At 42.7% G+C, this 19543-nt stretch overlaps 1 protein-coding gene across 11 annotated transcripts in view; it reads left to right on the forward strand.

Moving 5' to 3' along the window:
- farp2 (FERM, RhoGEF and pleckstrin domain protein 2) overlaps positions 1-18700 on the forward strand; it is a 187911-nt gene extending 169211 nt beyond the window's left edge. For 10 of the 11 annotated variants that reach the window (XM_069896453.1, XM_069896458.1, XM_069896462.1 and 7 more), the window contains 4 exons: positions 3225-3388; positions 7482-7589; positions 17283-17434; positions 18264-18700. In XM_069896453.1, the coding sequence (XP_069752554.1) occupies positions 3225-3388; positions 7482-7589; positions 17283-17434; positions 18264-18318 (479 nt within the window). In that variant the 3' untranslated portion in view covers positions 18319-18700. Of the gene's footprint in view, positions 1-3224; positions 3389-7481; positions 7590-9629; positions 9786-17282; positions 17435-18263 lie in introns of those variants that run through there. The other variant, XR_011344030.1, reaches the window with a different exon arrangement.
- Positions 18701-19543: the final 843 nt, after the last annotated feature.

Raw genomic sequence — 19543 nt, forward strand, 5'->3', positions numbered from 1 at the left:
AGGGAAATCACAGGATTAAAAAAAAAATTGTATTAATTCAGTTCAAGTTCTTGTCACATAGACCAAGATGCATTGAGAAATTTTGTTTGGCCAGGAGTCCAGCTAGGCACCTCTTACAAACTACAAATCCACATAGCAGTTAGTGCAACACTGTTACAGCACCAGCGAATGGAACCGGGGTTCAAATCCCGCACTGTCTGTAAGAAGTTTGTACTTTCTCCCTGTGTCTGTGTGGGTTTTCCCCGGCGGCTCCGGTTTCCTCCCACTGTTCCAAACGTACCGGGGATTGTAGGTTAATTGGGTGGCATTAGCTCAAGGGCCAAAATGGCCTGTTACCATACTTTTTGTCAAAATTTAATACCATACATCTTCTTAACTATCCTATCGGCCTGGAAGGCAACCTTGAGATATCCATGAATTTGGACCTGAATGTCCCTCTGCTCTTCCACACTGTTAAGCATCCTGCCATTAACCATGCATTCCACCTTCAAGTTTGACGTTCCAAAGTGCATCATTTCGCACAAGTTATTGAGTGATGTAGGTGACGTGACAAATTCCCACTGAGGAAGTAGAAGCCCTGGTACACTTTCTTGGCCATTGTGTTGACATGGATGGACTAGGACAACTCGCTACAGATGTTTGCCTCTCAGATCTTAAAGCTGTCTGCCATCTCCACCTCAGCACCATTGATGCAGACAAGGAAGTCAGTTCTACCCCTCTTCTGGAAGCCCGCGATAAGCTCCTCGCTGTTGATGACAGCAAGGAAGAGCTTGTCCAGGTACAAATCCTGGCACCATCTTCCTTCAATATTCCAACTTGTCAACCTTGTACTTTTAACCTTGTACTTTTCAACCTTGTACATTCAGTTAATTGAGCTCATAACTGCAGTGTCTGTTCAATGGTTGTGTACCTACATTTCCTGTGGTACCAAAATCCCAGTGTTTTCAAGGAATGTTGAAGAATCTAAACATTGTATTATCCAATGGGTGATCAAGATCTGAAATTGCATAGAGGTGAAAGAACCACTGATTCCAATAGTTATCCAACAGGAACAAGAGCTCAGTGGATAATAAGGTGGAGACATAAATGAGCTGTTGCAGGAGCTCAGTAGGTTGGGCAGCCTGTGTGGAGGCAAAGGAATGGCCACTGTTTGGGTCGAACCCTCCATCAGGTAGAGAGGGGAGATAGCCAGTTTGAAGAGGCGAGAGGCAAGAGCTGGCAGATGATAGGCGAGTCCAGGTGGAGGAGGGAAGGGTGGGGATGATGATGTGGACTGGGCAGATGATGAGTGGACTTGGGCAAGAAAGAAAGTGATGAGTGGAACTAGACAATGGAAGGTTGGTTGGTAGGTGGGAGTGGAGGATGGGGATGGGGAAGAGTGTATGGGTGATGGAACCAGATGGAAGAAGGGAAAGAAACTGGGTGACTGAACAGGATGGGTTGGAACGAATGGAGCGTAGGAGAGGAACTACATGGATCAGAAGGAGGGAGAAAGGATCCAAGAGGATGTGGGAAACCTGAAATTGGAAAATATCCACGTGTTGGGAGTAGACTATCCAGACAGATTATGAGGTGTTGTTTCTCCAGTAGAGTTTGGTCTCACCCTGGCAGTGAAGGCCAAGGACAGAAAGGTCAGTTTGCGAATGGGAAAGAGACAGAGTTATAATGGCACGCAATTGGGAGTTCCAGGTGACCACTGCTCCACAAAGCAGACACCCAGTCTGCGCTTAGTCTCACATATGTGGGAGTGAGCACTTTCTGGACCACCAAATGCAGTGGACAAGGTTGGAAGAGGTGCATGTGACTCTCACCTGGAAGGGCTATTTCAGTCCTTGGATGGAGATGGACGTAGAGGTGTAAGGGCAAGGGAGTTGTACTTTCCACAGTTTCAAGGGGAAGTGCCTGGGGACACAGAGGGGAGGAATGGGTGGACTAGGGAGCCACAGAGAGAGTGTTCCCTGTGGGAAAACATAAGGGGATGAGGGGGAAAGGCATTACAGTTGGTGGGATTGTATTAAAGTTGGTGGAAGGTTGCAAAAGACGACATGCTGAATGAAAGGCGAGACCAAGAGAATTATCCCTGCTCTATCTGGGCAAGGGGGGAAGGCAGGATACAATCAGAAGTCTAGGAAATGGAGGACATGTGAGTGAGGGCCACATCAAACACCATGGTGGGGAAGGGGGTGGGGGAAACCATAGTTCCTGCATGACAAGAAGATTTCAGATGTCTTGGATTGGAAAGCCTCATCTCGAGTAAACATTGCAGAGTCAGAAACTGAGAGGAAGGGATGGTTACCTTACAAGAGATGGTGGGAGGAAGGGCCGTCATGGGAGCTAATGAATATAGCCCTGGAATTTGCGGGTGGAAGTTGGCGGCAAAGTTGATTAAAATTGACAAGTTTTGCATAGATGCAAGTCTGATGTCGCGGGGAAAGAGAGAGTTGCGGGGAAAGAGTGAGTCACGGGGGGGATGAGAGAGTCGCGGGGGGGGATGAGAGAGTCGCGGGGGGGGGGGATGAGAGAGTCGCGGGGGGGGGGGATGAGAGAGTCGCGGGGGGGGGGGGATGAGAGAGTCGCGGGGGGGGGGATGAGAGAGTCGCGGGGGGGGGAAGAGAGAGTCGCGGGGGGGAAGAGAGAGTCGCGGGGGGGGGAAGAGAGAGTCGCGGGGGGGGGGGAAGAGAGAGTCGCGGGGGGGGGGATGAGAGAGTCGCAGAGTAGAGCTTTTATGTTCCTTGCAGTCTGTTCCACGTAGCCAATGAGAGGGCACTCGTGACCAGGGCCCATGCAATGCCCATGGCCCGTGCAATGCCCATGGCTGCTCCTTTGAGTTGTACAGGTGAGAGATCAGGGTAAGAACAAGTTCTGCCAGGCAGAGGAGAGTTGTCAGTGGATTGTCACACAGGAGACTGCAGATGCTGGGATGTGGAGCTAAGTAAACCCTGCAGGAGGAACCCTGCTCAATAAATGTCAACCATTCTTTTCCTCCCACTGCTGATGCTGCTTTAACTCACTCACTAAGTTCATGCAACAGATTATGTTCAGCTTGTAGAAACTAGTACCTGACTTCCCCGACCACCTGTTTTTGGGGAGTGATTGCAGCTTCTGCTGGATTTGAACTTTGCTAATGTGTAATTACTTGTTTATATATTGTTTGATAGAACTGACCCCCCCCCACCCCCCCAGATTGTTATTCCTCTTTATTGCATTTCTCCTAATGTTCCCAGGGTCTTCAGATGAAGTGTCACTGGAGCAAGAATCTGAAGATGACACTCACTCCTCCCACAGCTCGTTGGACAAACAGACCTATCACCGTGCCAACACTACAGTGCACGTGTGCTGGCATCGCAATACAAGTGTTTCCATGCTGGACCATAGTGTTGCCGTGGAGGTACCCAGCAGGGCACTCTCACCACCTCCTATGCCCCAGGATAACCCAGTGCAGAGCATGAATATGAGGGTGGGGGTGGGGGGGGGGGCGCTCAAATTACACTTGCCCTCGATTATTTTTTTGGGCAGCTACTCTCTTTCAATGTTTTTATTAGTTTCATCGTATAACTGTTATATAGGTACATGAGAATAAGATTGAATATTAACAAATCTTGTAGAATAATACAGATGGTATTGTAAACTATGTTACATTAAAAGAAGTGGGGAAAAAACCCACTAAACTACTATTCTACTTATCTAACCGCACTCTTCAGAGGCTGTGGCTTAACATGGACAGACGACTACTGATGATTAAAAAAATAAAGTAGCCAAGGGGGTCATAATCCAGAAAAAGGGGTCATAATCCAGAAAAAAGTTAATCTTTCAAATTTTGAAAATAATTGAGAAAAGAACCCCATAAAGAAACAAAATTATGATTCATTTCAGTAAGGGAATATCTAATTTTTTTTCCTCCAAATTCAGCTACTAAATTGAACTTCACAAATTAAATGTTTAGTTTTGAAGACTGGGATGGATTTTTATATTTTCACCCACTGGAGTCATAGAGGTGAAGGTACAGAATATGGACGATGGGACACTCCTTCCTGTAGACAATGGGGCCCCCAATGGTGAAGCCTATTGATGTAGCAATCTGTTTCGTAAATATTCATGCTTTTCCTCATAACCAGTGGGTCAGTAAAACCCCGATAATCTGTTATCCTGCTATTCTCGGATACTGATGATTTGGAATTCAATTTTTAAACTGGTTGCTCTCGTATGAAGCCTGGGTTGTCCTGTGGCCTGGAAGTAAACTGCATTCTCTTCATAGATCAACTTTCATTCCTTTTCCTTTAAAGCAGGGCCTCACATAACATTGCTCAGTTTATTTCTTTCAGCTGATTCATGTTCTGTGTCCTTGTGATGTTGAAAATAATTTTGTTTTCTCACACAGCTCAGTTTCTGCCTCCTCATCTGCATGTTATTGCTCTGTTTTCCCACACTTACTTTCCTAAAGCCATGCTGCTAAGGATTCCTGCACAAGCATGTCACAATATGAGTCAGTTGTACATCCAGTGAGATGTTGACCTGTGAGTCAGAGTCCCATCAAGTAGATGGGATCCACTCACTGAAAACTCCGGTGGTTAAGTCACCTGTCGATAGTGACAGCCTGCTTTGTTATTAGAGTCATACAGTGTGGAAACAGTCCCTTTCGCCAAACTTCCCCACACTGACCTAACTGTTCCACCCAGGCTCAACCCATCTGCCTGCATTTGGCCCATATCCCTCTAAATCTATCCTCTGTATCAGTCCAATTTTTTTTCTCAAACTTTGCAATAGTCAAACATCTCCTCTGGCAGCCTATTCCTGACATTCACCTCCCTGCATATTAAAAGTTACCCCCAGGATGATTCTAAGGATAAGGGATAGATCATAGAAGCAATGACCAAATGTAAAACCACGAAGCATCTATATAAAGCCAATGGCTGAAGATTCGACAGTGATTCATTGGCCAAAAAAAAAAATGAGGAATGATCTTTTCTTTATGTTGTTGGATTTGGAGTGCATTGCCTGAAAGCGGTGGTGGATGTGGATTCAGCAGTAATCTTCAAAAGGGAGTTGGATATGGCTAGGGGTAAAAGGGTGTGGAAGTGGGCCCAACTGGGGTTGTTGTTTGGAAAGAACAGATTCAATAGGTAAACCTCTATTATTCTACGTTCTGTTGCCAGTGTAATGTTTTATTTCCTGACAAAGGAAAAGCTATCGGAGACCTTCCTTCTGGTTGTGTTGAATGATTCTTGTTAAAATCAAGAATTATCTGATATGGTCCACTGGGTCATACACCTTGAAGTGAGGGTCTGGAGGATGTTCTCCACCTCTGGAGCTGTATCACACCAAAGAAATGGAGAGAAATCAGCCATGTAGGTGGGAGAAGTGGTAAGTTCATCCTTTTGCAGCTTGATGAGTAAGCACCTCATGGTGATCCTGTGCGAGGGTTGTCCCTGTCACGTCATCTGACCATTTTGTGACATCCTTGTTGCAACTAAACGTATAACATCCAAACTGCTCCACTTGAACTGATCCTTCATTCACGTTGTCCTGTTTCTGTCTGTCTTGTTCCTTCCTTTGGCTATGCCTGCTAACTCATGGATGGGCTTAGTGTTCTGTTCCTCTGCTGTCACACCGGAGCTTCCTCTGAACTGTCATCCAGTCCAGGGTCAGCGGCCCAACACCATCACCCACGTGTGCTGGTACCGGAATCAGACCCTCACAATGGCTGACTATCTTTGCATGTTTGAGGTAAACACAATAATCAATCGTCCTGGTAAATCTGTGCTTGTAAGTGAACAGAAGAGAACATGTGATGCTATAATCAGGGTGGGACCAAACTTCCTTGCTATTGTTCAAGTAGTGAAGTTCAGGTTGAGATACTGACTTAAGCCATTGGAATTTCATAACAATCCATAATTTGAATGGAGTCAAGGTAACATTTGTGGCATCCATCAAATTTAAGAGGCATTTAAACAGGTGTATGAATAAGAAGGATGTAGAGGAATATGGCTGGGACTAGCTCATGTAGACAACATGGCTGGCATGGACTAGTTTGGCCAAAGGGACTCTTAACTTATCAGACCTGGTAAGAATTTTGTCCACTTCCATCACCTCTCATTCTTCAGATTTGACTGTTAAGATGAAAGCATTTACAAATTATGGCATTTTTATGCCACTCTTAAATGTAGATAAATGTCACTCGATGTGAGGGAACAACTGAAAGGCAAACCAAATACTATATTAGGAGCAGAAGCTTGTAGCTGAGGAGGAAGGTGGACCAAAGCAGGATAGTTGGATTTCCATTGTGGTGATGATTTGAAGATGAATAGAGAGTGGCCAGTGGAAGGCTGGTTCTGATGGAAAAGCTGGTAGGATAGTACACTGCTACCCACCATGCTGAATCTCCCTTCACTCACTCATATTAAGGGGTCATTTACAGTGGCCGATTAATCCACCAATGATATGTGGGAGGAAACCAGAGCACCTGGGGGAAGCCAAGATAGTTGCTGGGATGGGGGGAACCTTCAAACTCCACTCAGGCAGCACCCAAGGTCATGACTGAGCTGAAGCTGCAGGGCAGCAGCCTCCGTGCTGCTCTACCGAACCCTCAGATAAAATCTTGAATTAACTTGAATGAGTGAAGATGAGCACTTTCCCCTTCTCCACCAATCAGCAAGCCCATTGGAAATGATCATGTGCAAGGTTACAACAGGAGAATGAAAGGTGGACAGAGGATTGACGGTTTTAGTGGAATTGTATGGAAAGGAGGCCAGGTAGAAGCACTTTGGAGATTCAGGCTGTAGTTGTGAAGAATTCGGGGAGACTGTTTTTTTTCTTCTAATAGGAGCAAAGATTAAGGGATGTGCGGTTGAGTGGCTGATGGTCCCACCAATGGTTGAAATGGCAGGAGTGGAGATGATAACTTTCACTGAGTTACAGCTCAGATACAGACCCACAGGCCTAGCTTGTCCATACAGAACAATGTGCCCTCCTGCTTGCAGAAACGAAGATAAGAAATTTAAATTGCTAGTTCCAATCCAAGATACCAACCAAATGCAAATTTGGCACAATTCTATTTCAAAAACATGATGTTTATTTGTATATCTGTAGTGGAAACAGAATGTAGAATAACTAGATTTGTAAACTCCAAGGCAAAGCTAGGAACTGCTGTTTGAAGTAGAACTTTTCCTCTATAATCCCTTCAAGAATCTAGTTACCCAGAGGAGTTCAAAGTTTTAATTCGGACCAATTCCAAAAGGATTACACAGTCCATCTTATACTGCTCTACCTTAACAGTTTTCTTCTTTGCTTCTGCCTTGAATCTGTTGAAACTATCGGTTTATTCTTTTCCATTCTGTGTGATGGATCCCCTTTTGTTGACTGCTTTCAAGAGCATGAACTAGTTTCTCGTTAGTGGAGCTTAAAATGATTGCAACTGTGGAGAATTAAGAATTCTGGGGAAGGAGCTCGTGCACAAGATCTGACCTTGTTGTTCTTTGTTGTAGAATCAACTCTCTGGCTACCTGCTGAGGAAGTTCAAAAATAGCAACGGGTGGCAAAAATTATGGGTCGTCTTAACCAACTTCTGTCTGTTCTTCTACAAAACCCACCAGGTACCGTTCCTTCACTGATCACAGTGGAATGTTAAATTGCAGCTGAAGGCATCGTGTATACATTTGGGGAAATTGCAGTTTATGCTGGAAGATGGTGATCTTTAGGGTAATAACTTGTCTGGAATTGTTGCACAGCATGAGAACACTGCAGCAGAATGCACTTCTGGGGAAAGGGGAAGTATTGAGAATTTTCTGTGAATTACTTCACTTCCTTATACTGGATTGATGACCTTTAGTCACTATTTTGAATAGAAATTAGTCTTTATTTTGAATAAAAATGCATGAAGGCAAAAGGATAAAATGGGATAGGGAATGAAAAGTTAAAGGGTTAAAAAGCATTGAAGCTACCTCCTTGATAGAGGGAGGGCGTTCAAAAAGACTGAGTATTAGAGAGTCACAGAGAGATGCAACATAGAACCAGGCCCTAGGAATCTGCACTGACTGTCAATTGTATGATTGACATTTATTGTCGTGAACGTGTGTCACGAAAATTTGCTGTTTTGCAACAGATGCATAATTGCTATAAAGGGCAGTTCAGTAAATACAAAATTTTAAAAACAAATATTGAAAAAAAAGTGTGGTAGTGTCTATCGGTTCATTGATCATTCAGAAATCTGATGGCAGAGGAGAAGAAGCTGTTTTTATAATGTTGGGTGTGTGCTTTCAGGGTCTTGTACCTCCCTGATGGTAGCAGTGAGAAAAGGCATGGCCTGGGTGGTGAGGGTCCTTGATGAATGAGGCAGTTTTTAATGAGACACCTCCTTAATGGAAAGAAGAATAGTGGGGGAGGATGGGCTTAAGGAGGAGATGTTTGAAGAAGAATGGTCTTAAATTTAATAGGGTCTGGCTGTGTGAGTATGGTCGGGGAAGATTATTCCATGCTTTAATTGTATGGGGGAAGAATGAATTGCTGTACACATCTGTCTTGGAAGATGGCACTACAAATTGGGTTGCATTGTGACAGAGTATATGGAGGTGTTTTGGAGATAAATTGGGAAAGATTTATTAGAGCAGGTCACACACAAACACTTTAAAATAGAATTTTTGCCAGAGCTTTTGCAAGAGAGCTCAGACACATGATGGACTGTTGTCTGCAAAAGGGCAACAAATGTAACAACAGGCAGTAGCAGCTTTGTCTGGAAAAGAATTTATGGACTGGAAGGTCATGTGATCTTTGCAGGCAGAGAGCAGAAAAAAAAGCTTTGCTCTGAGTTGGAGGGAGTGAGAGAGAGGAGAGAGACACAGACATCCGTTCCAGAGGGTCAAGCTGGCAAGTTTTGGAAGATGGCCTGATCAAAGGAGAGGACTGGCTGTTCAGTGTTTCCCTTGGAATAAGAGAAACAGAAAGGAACTCTGGTGTCCTGAAAGAAAGAGGTTATCATCTGAAGAACCATGAAGGGGGAAAGTTTTATCAGCAAGACACTGGAGTGCTTCTCTCTCTCTCTCTCTCTCTCTCTCTCTCTCTCTCTCTCTCTCTCTCTCTCTCTCTCTCTCTCTCTCTCTCTCTCTCTCTCTCTCTCTCTCTCTCTCTCTCTCTCTCTCTCTCTCTCTCTCTCTCTCTCTCTCTCTCTCTCTCTCTCTCTCTCTCTCTCTCTCTCTCTCTCTCTCTCTCTCTGAAAACCAACAAGAACCCTTCTGAGTGCTAACCATTTGCCAGTTAAGCACCAAAGCCTGGTGAACTTTATTAATGTTAACTTCTGTGCATTGCCTGCAACCAGTGAGATTGGACTGTGAACCAAAGAACGTTGCTGAACATTACACACACGTGCACTTAGAATTAGAAGGCAGTTAAGTAGATTGTGAGTCAATAGAGATAAGTTAAAGTTTAATTCTATGTTCATGTTTAAAGATAATTAAAATCAACTTTTGTTTAAGTTACCCTTTGTCATGGTGCATATCTATTGCTGCTGGGTTTTGGGGTCCTCATGCCCTTGTTTGCTGATCTATCTCACTCCTGTATGCTTCCTTATTACCTTCTGTGATTTTGATGACAACCATGGCGTTTGCACTATTCTCATCAACTACCCCTGCCACCCCCAGGTTCTACCACTCATCTACTCACTAGGATAAATTTACAGCAGCCTATTAACCCACTGACCCAGACATCTGTGGGATGTGGGAAGAAACCAGAGCACAAAGTGGAAACTCCAAACAGATTGTACCTGAGGTCAGGATTGAACCTGGGTTGCAGGAGGGGTGAGTCAGCAGTTCTACTAAGCTATACCACTATGCTGCCCCTTTTAAAAAAATTACAGTGAGATTATAGTAATCAGAGAATAGAAGTCTCAGAATGGTTAATTTGGCTTTTTATTGTCTGACATAAAATCTATGGATATAAATTAAAGGTCAGTGAATTGTTATTGAAAGAGATCATCTCAGTCAATAGAGGCATAAAATTAAGAAATGAGTGATATGATCAGAATTAATGCACATGAATATGGAGAGTTATCTATCAGATGCAAACAGCAGAATTTTAGATTGATTTGAAGATCATGTTTGGCACAGCCACGTGGGCCAGTTCTTCTGCTGTACTGTTCCATGTTCAAAAGGTGGGGTATATGTCAAAGAAGGTGTATTTTAGAAGGACACAAAAAAACTTCAGTTTTAAAAAGTTAATGATCAAAATAAGATCTTTGAAGATATATTCAGAAATTCTACAGAAAAGAGCAGAATCATAAATTAAACTGTAACTGTTAAACATGAAGCAGAGGCTCAATTTGTCAAAGTCTGGACAATTGGAATGAATTTCAGGTTGAGCAAGCCCAGGAACATTCTGCTGGCAGTTACTGAGGTGATGAAGACATTAACTTTCTGGTTGGCAAGGTGCAGTGAGTAATGCACCGGAGGGAAGGGTGTTGGGGCAGCAAAGATTTACCTTTTGTATGAATGAGTTAGAGCAGTGGTTCTCAACCTTTTTTTCCCCCACTCACATCTCTTTTAAGTATTCCTTATGCCATAGGTGCTCTGTGATTGCTTAATGTGGTATGTGGGTGGAAAGAAAAAGTTTGCAAACCACTGTTTTAATTGTACCTCATTGACTCGTTATGTGCCCGATTTCATAACTCAAAGGAAATGGGCCAATGACAATTTTTCTCAAGCAAATTATTTCAGTAACAATTGGGTCTAAAGCAGTGGTTCTCAACCTTCCCTTCCCACTCACATCCCACCTTACGCAATCGCTTACTAATCACAGAGCACTGATGGCATAGGGATTGCGTAAAGTGGTATGTGTGGGGGAAAAGAAAGGGTGGGAACCACTGAGTTAGATGGAGGAAGAAGGCAGTATGGTTGCTAAATTTGCTGATGACACAAGGTTGGAAAGTAACTTGTGGAGAGGGTACAAGAGCTACAGTTGAGTCAGTAAATGAACAGGGAAAGATGTGGGAAGTTGTACAACTGGGCATTTTAGCCAAAAAGAACATTGAAAAAAGGGTATGAACCAAAAGGTGAGGGATTTCAGATCTTTGGGATACAAAGTGATCTTGGTAGATAGGAGCAAGATTTTCAGAAGGCTGGTGTGCTCAAACAGCTACAGGTGCTCCTCAACCTACGACGGGGATTCCATTCTGGCATACTTATTGTAAGCTAATAAAGAATACCGCACCTACCATTTTTTAATAATTAAATTTGAATACCTTTAATCCATACTTTAAAAAAAAATTAATGTATACAGCTGAAAGCACACGGAGCTTAAAGAATGTTTGAAGCATTGAACTAAATTAATTACTGGATGGTGAGGACTCACATGGGCGTTTAGTAAGCATGATGGGTTGTTTATAGTGCTCTCGTTCGAATGACCGCTACAAAGACTGTGACTGTGGTTGAGTCAGCATTGCGCTGCACGATACTCTTGCGCAATGCTGTCAATGCCCAGCATCACAAGAGTAGCAAGTGCAGGAGCAGATCAGAATTCAAAATTGAAAGTACAGATTTGAGCTATTGTAACTTCGAAAAATCGTGTCGGACCATCTGCAGTTTGGAAACAAGGATCTTATTGTTCAGTGAATTGACTAAAAGATAGGGATGTTATGGTTGTTAAATGGGGTGCTGGTGATACATCTGGAGTATTGTGTGTAGTATTGCTCACTTTATTCGTGAAAGGATAGAAATGCACTGGAAGTAGAGTCATGGTTACAGAATTGGGTAGCACAGAAATGAGCCCTTTGGTCCACCTCTTCCACGTGGACCTTTCTGCCCATCCACACGAATCCATCGCTCCCTTGACCTAATAAAGGATCTCATCCCAAAATATTGACTCACCATTTGTCTCCATGGACACTGCATGGGTCACTGAGTCTCTCCAGCATCTCCTGGTTTGCTCAGCATTCCAGCAACTTGTTTCTCCCTTTATGTCTTGCCAATTTAAGGGTTGATAAATAAATGCCTCTTAAACACAAGAAAATAATATCAAGAACAGGCCGCCAGCTCCTTCCAGCCTGTTCTACCGTTTAATATGGTCATGAGTTCAAGTTTATTGCTAATGGTATTAGTGTTTATCGTGATAAACATTGCACGTGCACTAAAATGCTTGCTTCAGCTGAACAGGTATGTTATAGTTAAAATAACAAAAACAACTAAAATATTACACTAGTATACGTAATTCAATTAAAAAGAGACAAAAATTAGATTAAAAAAAACTCGATAGATAATAAATATTCACGGCCATCCTGGTGCAAAAAAGATACAGCATGTATCAGAAAGTGACATGTATCACAAGTGCAGTGATGGAGGTTGTTTTTATGCCTGATCTACGCTGGCCTCAACTCCTTTTCTGTTCCATTCTCCCAATTCCCTACATTCTTGATCTATCAAATATTTCTCACCTCGACTTTAATGGTCTCTTGATTCAGCTTTCACTACCCACTGGAGCGGAGTGTTTCAGAGATTCATTGCCATCTCTGAGGAGAAATTTCTCCACACTGCGATTTTCAATGACTGGCCCCTTGCAGTTATAACTCAATGTTTAAGACTCTCACTCAATTGAAAACAACCCAACAGCTAACCTGTCAAGCCCTTATGATCTCTGTGTTTGAATAAAGTCACCCTTTTATATTCCAAGCTGAAACTAAACTTGGAAATCTTGCCTCCTCCTTCCTCCAGGTCATTACTGTGAAGAATTGTATGCCCTGTGGCACTCCACTAGTTAACTCCTCCTAGTCTGAAAAGACTTCTTTTATTCTAACTCACTGTTTTCTATGAGACAGACTGTTTTCAATCCATTCTAACAGACTTTAATCTATCCACCACTTTGTAAAGTACCTTTGGCAATCGAAACAGTACTTCTAAAGACTCCCTCTCCTGGTTTCTACTCAAAGAATTTGAGCAAATTTGTCAAACAAGATTTACCTTTTTTGAGGCCTGATCTGACATGTTTATGAAGTTTAATTCATTAATGATGAGCTATTTCTTCTTTGATTACCTGACTCCAGCATTTTGCCAATAATAGATGTTGAACTAACTGGCCTGTCATTCTCTGCCATCTGTCTTTCTCCTGGTTTCAACAAGGGAGTCACGCTGGCTGTTTTCCAACTTCTGGCTATTTTCCACCACAAAAATAACTTATGCAGAGAACAGGAAGGCTAACAAGGACTGTACACTGTCCTTGGTGAGTAGGATTCAGGAGAATTCCACCTTAAAAACAAGAGGAGTGCAACATGAAAGCCTGCAGTTGCTGTGATGGTAGTAAAAGCACAAAAGCTGGAGGAACTCAGCAGGTCTTGCACCTTCTATAGGAGTTAAAGATATTACTGATAGGCACTTTTTTTTTTTTTACATTCCACTGGTCTTGACCCATAGTGAAATCTTTTTAGTCAAACTCAGCAGTTTATATAGAATGGGTTATAGGAATTAAATTTCCACAAAATACAATGTTGTTTTTATTGAAGGGATAAGAGCCAAATTGAAACTGCCTATATATCAAAAATAATTTCTAAAGATTGCCTTAGCAGTAGGGAGAAAATGTAGAGCAGTGACATGGAAATCAGACACCCATTTGGGTATGGAGTGGTGGAACGCAGAGATGCATAGCTGCTTTCCTTTGGAGAAGATTACTTCTAATCTGAGAAATAAGTATGGCATATTTTTGAAAATTTGATGCCCATATTTACAAATTGAGGGAGTTGATTTATAGACCATTTTAAGCTTCGAATCTCATTAACCTCCTTGCACGTAATAAAAGATTAATGCTGTGGGAAGAGGGGGACACTCTGGAAACCAGGATTCTATTCTTGTTTTCCTACTTTCTTTTATTCTTTTTCTTTGCTTTTTCTTATTTCATTTCTTTCCTTTTTCTTTCTCTCTTGGGGTTTATTTAGGGGGAGGGGATTGGAGTTTATATCATCATGTAATGGATTTGACATTAATATTTGATTATTATACTTTATATTTGGCTATGATTACATTTATGGAAAACTTTAAATAAAATTAAAAAAAAAATTATATTACTGACCTGGCCAATCTGCAGCAACACACTCCCTTTTGATCTCTCTGTCTCCATTTCGGGAGACAAACTCCCAGCAGTCATCTTCGACAAACCCATCTACTCCCACAGCTACTTTGACCACACTTCTTCACACATGTCCCTGAATGGATTCCATTCCTCTGTCTCTGTTGCATCTGCACCTGGGATGAGGTCTTCCATGCCAGATCATCAGAGGTCTCCTCCTCCTTCAAACAACATAGCTTCCCCATTACCATCATCAACTCAGCCTTCACTTGCATATCTTCCATTACCCCGCATCTGCCCTTTCTCCACCCCTGCAGAACAAGGCCAAGATTCTTTTGTCCTCGCTTACCCTCCACCAGACTCCGCATCCAACATTATCACCCTCCGCCATTTTCTCTACTTACTACATGATCCCACCACTGTCCGCCTTCCACATGGACCACTCCATGACTCTCTTGTCTACTCCTCCCTTCCCACTTATTGCCCCCATGGCATCATTCTCAGTGATCACAGGAGATGCTCCACTTGCGCCCCCTCCCTCACTACTATTCGGGGCCCCAAGCTCCTAAGTGAAGCAACACTTGTGAATCTGCAGGGGTCATCTACTGCATCCGGTGCTCTCATTGTGGTCTCCCCTAATTAGGATGTAGACTTGGAGGTTGATTCATTGAGCACCGTGGATCTTGCAGTGGCCACCCATTTCAATTTCCCACCCAATTTCTTGCCAAATTGAGACCACCTGCAAACTGGAGGAATAACACCTCATATTCCTCACCAACCCAATGGCATTAACATAGACTTCTCCAGTTTCCATTAGCCCTCCCATGCCATCTTTCTGTCTCCTTTCCTCTAGCCCAATGGTTCTCAACCTTTTTCTCTCCACTCACAAACCACTTTAAGTATTCCCTATGCCATCGGTGCTCTGTGCTTAAGTTTGAAAACCGCTGTTTTAATTGTACCTAGTTGACTTGCTTTTTGTGCACATTTTCATAACTCCAAAGGAAATGGGCCAATGACAATTTTTCTCAAGCAAAATATTTCAGCAAGAATTAGGTTTAGAGCAGTGATTCTCAACCTTCCCTTCCCAGATTAAATGGAGCATTTACTGCAGTAAACATCTACATGCTTCTCAACTCCAAAGTCATGTTCTTTTTAATTTTAACCAGAGCAGAGTTATAAGCAAGAACATAAGAAATAGATCCAGGAATAGGCTAAAAAGACCCATCAAGCCAAGATCATTGTTAAATATCTCAGCTGTTCTGTAACCATGATACAGACCAAGAGAGAAAAATTGTAAAGATTTACAATACAACCCTTTAAATAAATTATTCATGTGTAACTTTAAATGAGGAGGCTCAAACTGACAATTTGGATCATGAAGGGCCACCTCATGTGAAACCTGCTTTAATGGAGTTACGATGTGTACTGGTCTAATATGTCAGTATTACAACCAAGAAAGTGCACCAAAGACTCTCTCAGGCACCTGAGGAGACTCGGTATGTCCCAGAGGTCTTTAAACAAATTTTACGAGTGTAACAGAGAAGGGATCCTTTCCAGATGCATCACAGGTTGGAATGGGAATTACTCTGCCCAAGGCCACAAGAAACTGCAGAGAGCTATGAATGTAGATCAGGCCATTAGGAGAACCAACCTCCCCTACAATGACTCCATCTATAACTCTTACCATCTGGGACACCTGCTAAATCTCTCCCCCGCCCCCGCCCCCACCTTGTACCTGTGTCCTCTTGTTGTGAATTCCCCCACTCTGGGTAAGGCTTTCTGCATTCACTCGATCTATTCCTCTCATGATTTTGCACACCTCTACTTCACCCTCATCCTCCTGTGCTCCAAGGGATAAAGCCCTAGTCTGTGCAATTGCTCCCTATAGCTCAAGTCCCTGAGTCCTGGCAACATCCTTGTAAATCTTCTCTGTGCCCTCTCCAGCTTGACAACATCTTTCCAATTGCATGGTGGCCAAAACTGAACACAATAGTCCAAATCAGGCCTCGCCAACCAGTAACATGAACCATGTAAATGGAACAGCACTGATTGGAAAGAGCTGTGCACTGTGTTCTTTTGTAACATTTTTTATGATTAAATAAGATTTTTAAATTAAAAAAAGATTAGATCAACTAAAACAAGATGCTTTTTTAAAAAAAAAAATTTAGCATTCCTGATGTGAATTTTAGAGCTGGGGACCTTTCTGTTTACTTGATGATGTCCAGTGTACATATTTGCATTCAGTTATCTCAAGCAGAAACAGATGGTGAGGGCATGAATTTTCATCGTTAAACCTTTCGTTATTAAAAGCAACTGTCAGGATCACCTTCTGCAAAAGTTTGGGCCTTTAGTGCAAGCAAGAACAGAAATAAAATAAAATCCAAAAATCTAATGGGAGTGTTCCTAAAATGCTGCTGTAATATGCAGTTTTGAGTTAATTTGTAAATTCAGCATTTCTAATTAGAGCTACTCAGCATTTGCAGTGAATTAGATTACATTCACCACAGTCAGCTGTAATGTGATAATTTTTTTTTGGATTGAACCAGTTACTTGTGAAGATCTTCAATACGAAATTTATTTAAAAAAATCCCCAGCCTTGTAAGCATGTACCCTGTATTTAATCCCATTTCACAGAAAACCCTGGGGGATTAGTTAACATTAGACATTTTAATATCAACTGCTTTCATGTGTTTACTGAAAGTCTTTACTAATTGACCTGACAACGTGTGCATGGAAGAATAACTAGTTATAGAATTCTGTTGCCAACCACAATATAAATTTCCGATCGTCTTGTATGACTTCTGTGATGTGGAGAGCTATTTGAATAATTTATGTTAGAGTGGGGAACATTGTCTTCCCCTAAATCCAAATGATGCTGCCAAGTTTCATACAATTTTATTAAGATCCTAAATATAGGCTATCCAGGCTGATATAAGCAGCTAAGAAAGGAGCTAGCCCTGTTCAGCGGAAGGGGACACTTGCCCTCATGCATTAGTCTTCTTTTGTTCTACCTGCTGCTTTAATTTTTTGAATGAACAAAGCAGGTTGCTTTGCAGGTCGTCATTCAAAGCCAAGTAATAATGGTAAGGTGTGGAAATTGGACATTTAATCCAATTGATTTGGATTGCTATGAAGATTGAGACTCTCAATTGAGTTGCTTTTGAAAGACTTGACAATGCCCGTGTCTCTTGCTTTTTTGGTCTTCTGCTAAAATAATTAGCAAAGCTGTTATTCTTCTGTATTTTCAGGATGACTACCCTTTGGCCAGTCTCCCATTGCTGGGTTACTCAGTGAGCATGCCTTCTGACAATGACTGCATCCACAAAGATTATGTCTTCAAACTGCAGTTCAAATCACATGTCTATTTCTTCAGAGCAGAAAGCGAGTATACTTTTGAAAGGTAAACCCGATTTATATATAAAAATAAAAACAGTGCACAAGCTGCTTTAAGGGTTACGGATTTTCAACAAACATGATGAAGCGCCCAGGCCCAAGATGTTGGCTGCCTTTTACTTCCGATGGATGCTGCATGACTGGCTGAGTTTCTCCAGCACTTTTGCGTGCTGCATTAGAACCCAGCATCTGCAGATTTTCTTGTTTACCTCCACAATCTGTTCACAGAAGAACCCTACTCACTGTACTAGGGTATACAATAGTGCACCCTGCTACTGTATACATTAAATTAAAAATACAGCATGGTAACAGGCCATTTCAGCCCATGAGTCTGTGCCACCCAATTTGCACCTACGCTCCCAGTACATTTTGAATGGTGGGAGAAAACCAGAGCTCCCAGGAAAAACTCACACAGACATGGGGAGAGATACAAACTCATTACAGAGAGCCCGGGGATTCAAACATTGGTCCTGATCGCTGGAGTCGTAAAGGCATTGTGCTTACTGCTACATCAACTGTGCCCCAATACAGTAGTGGGGTGTACTACTGTATACTCTAGTACAGCGAGGTTAAACTTACAATGAACACGACTTTGGAACTGAGGAATATGTAGATGCAGTAAATGCTCCATTTAATTTGGGAATTTACTGACAAGGGAACCCTTTCCACCAAACCTTCAGACCCAAGAAATTTAATGGAATGTGAATATTAACTGCTGCTTTTTCTGGGTTTTTGAGATTGGATTTAGGGACCAAGAGGTTTAAGTGATCCATATGTTCTCATGGATGATCTGTTTGTTGCACTATTTACTGAACCTTTGTGTTTCTTTTCACAAGGTGGATGGAAGTTATCAAAAGTGCAACCTGTTCAGCGGGATGGATGATCCACTAACCAGAAGGACTCATGAACTGGGGAGAAAGATGCTCTGAGTTCCAGAACAGGAGAACTTCAAAACAGAGAAGGTGGGAACTGGATTCAAGATCCAACAAGAAACAGTCAATGAACTCTCGAATGCCACGTCAAATTGAACAGTCCCAACTCCGAGATGCTGCTGTCAGAAAACAACCACTCAGATGTCTTATTTTATCAATGGAAGAATAACTAAAGTTGTGTTGGTTGTAGACCTAGAATTTAAAGATTGCTTTCCATATGAAATCAATTTCATACCGGATATTTAATGGTTGACTGTTATTTTCTCTGAGTGCTGTTACCACATTTATCAAACACCAAGGAATTGCTTCCATACAAAAAAAAATAAAACATGAGCATATTTGGTCTGGTGCATGATCACATTTATTATATGATTAACCTGGGACAAAGGAAACTCCAGGACTTACACCATGGTACCTGCATCTGTGACCACAGGTGATGCTGCACTTGTGCCCACATCACCTACCTCGCCACCATTCAGGGCCACAAACAGTCCTTCCAAATGAAGCAACACTTCATTTGTGCATCTACTGAATCTGGTGCTCCTGCTGTCATCTCCTTTACATGCAAGAGACTGGGCGCAGACTAGGAAATTGTTCTGTTGAGCACCTCGGCTCTGTCCTCATCAAAAGAGTGGTTTTCCCAGTGGCCACCCATTTCATTTCTCCATCCCATTCCCTTGCTGACATGTCTGTCCATAGTCTCATGTACTGCCAGACTGAGACAGCCTGTTAATTGGAGGAACAACACATTTTCCGACTGGGCACCCTCCAACTGGATGGCATTAATATCAACTTTTCTAGCTTTCATTAAACCCTCAGTGCTTCTTCCCTGTTCCCTTCCCCCAGCTTTGCCTCACCCTTTCCCCCAGCTTTGCCTCACCCTTTCCCCCAGCTTTGCCTCACCCTTTCCCCCAGCTTTGCCTCACCCTTTCCCCCAGCTTTGCCTCACCCTTTCCCCCAGCTTTGCCTCACCCTTTCCCCCAGCTTTGCCTCACCCTTTCCCCCAGCTTTGCCTCACCCTTTCCCCCAGCTTTGCCTCACCCTTTCCCCCAGCTTTGCCTCACCCTTTCCCCCAGCTTTGCCTCACCCTTTCCCCCAGCTTTGCCTCACCCTTTCCCCCAGCTTTGCCTCACCCTTTCCCCCAGCTTTGCCTCACCCTTTCCCCCAGCTTTGCCTCACCCTTT

The sequence above is a fragment of the Narcine bancroftii genome, chromosome 9 (genome assembly GCF_036971445.1).
Source record: "Narcine bancroftii isolate sNarBan1 chromosome 9, sNarBan1.hap1, whole genome shotgun sequence".
In the NCBI taxonomy this organism is placed as follows: domain Eukaryota; kingdom Metazoa; phylum Chordata; class Chondrichthyes; order Torpediniformes; family Narcinidae; genus Narcine; species Narcine bancroftii.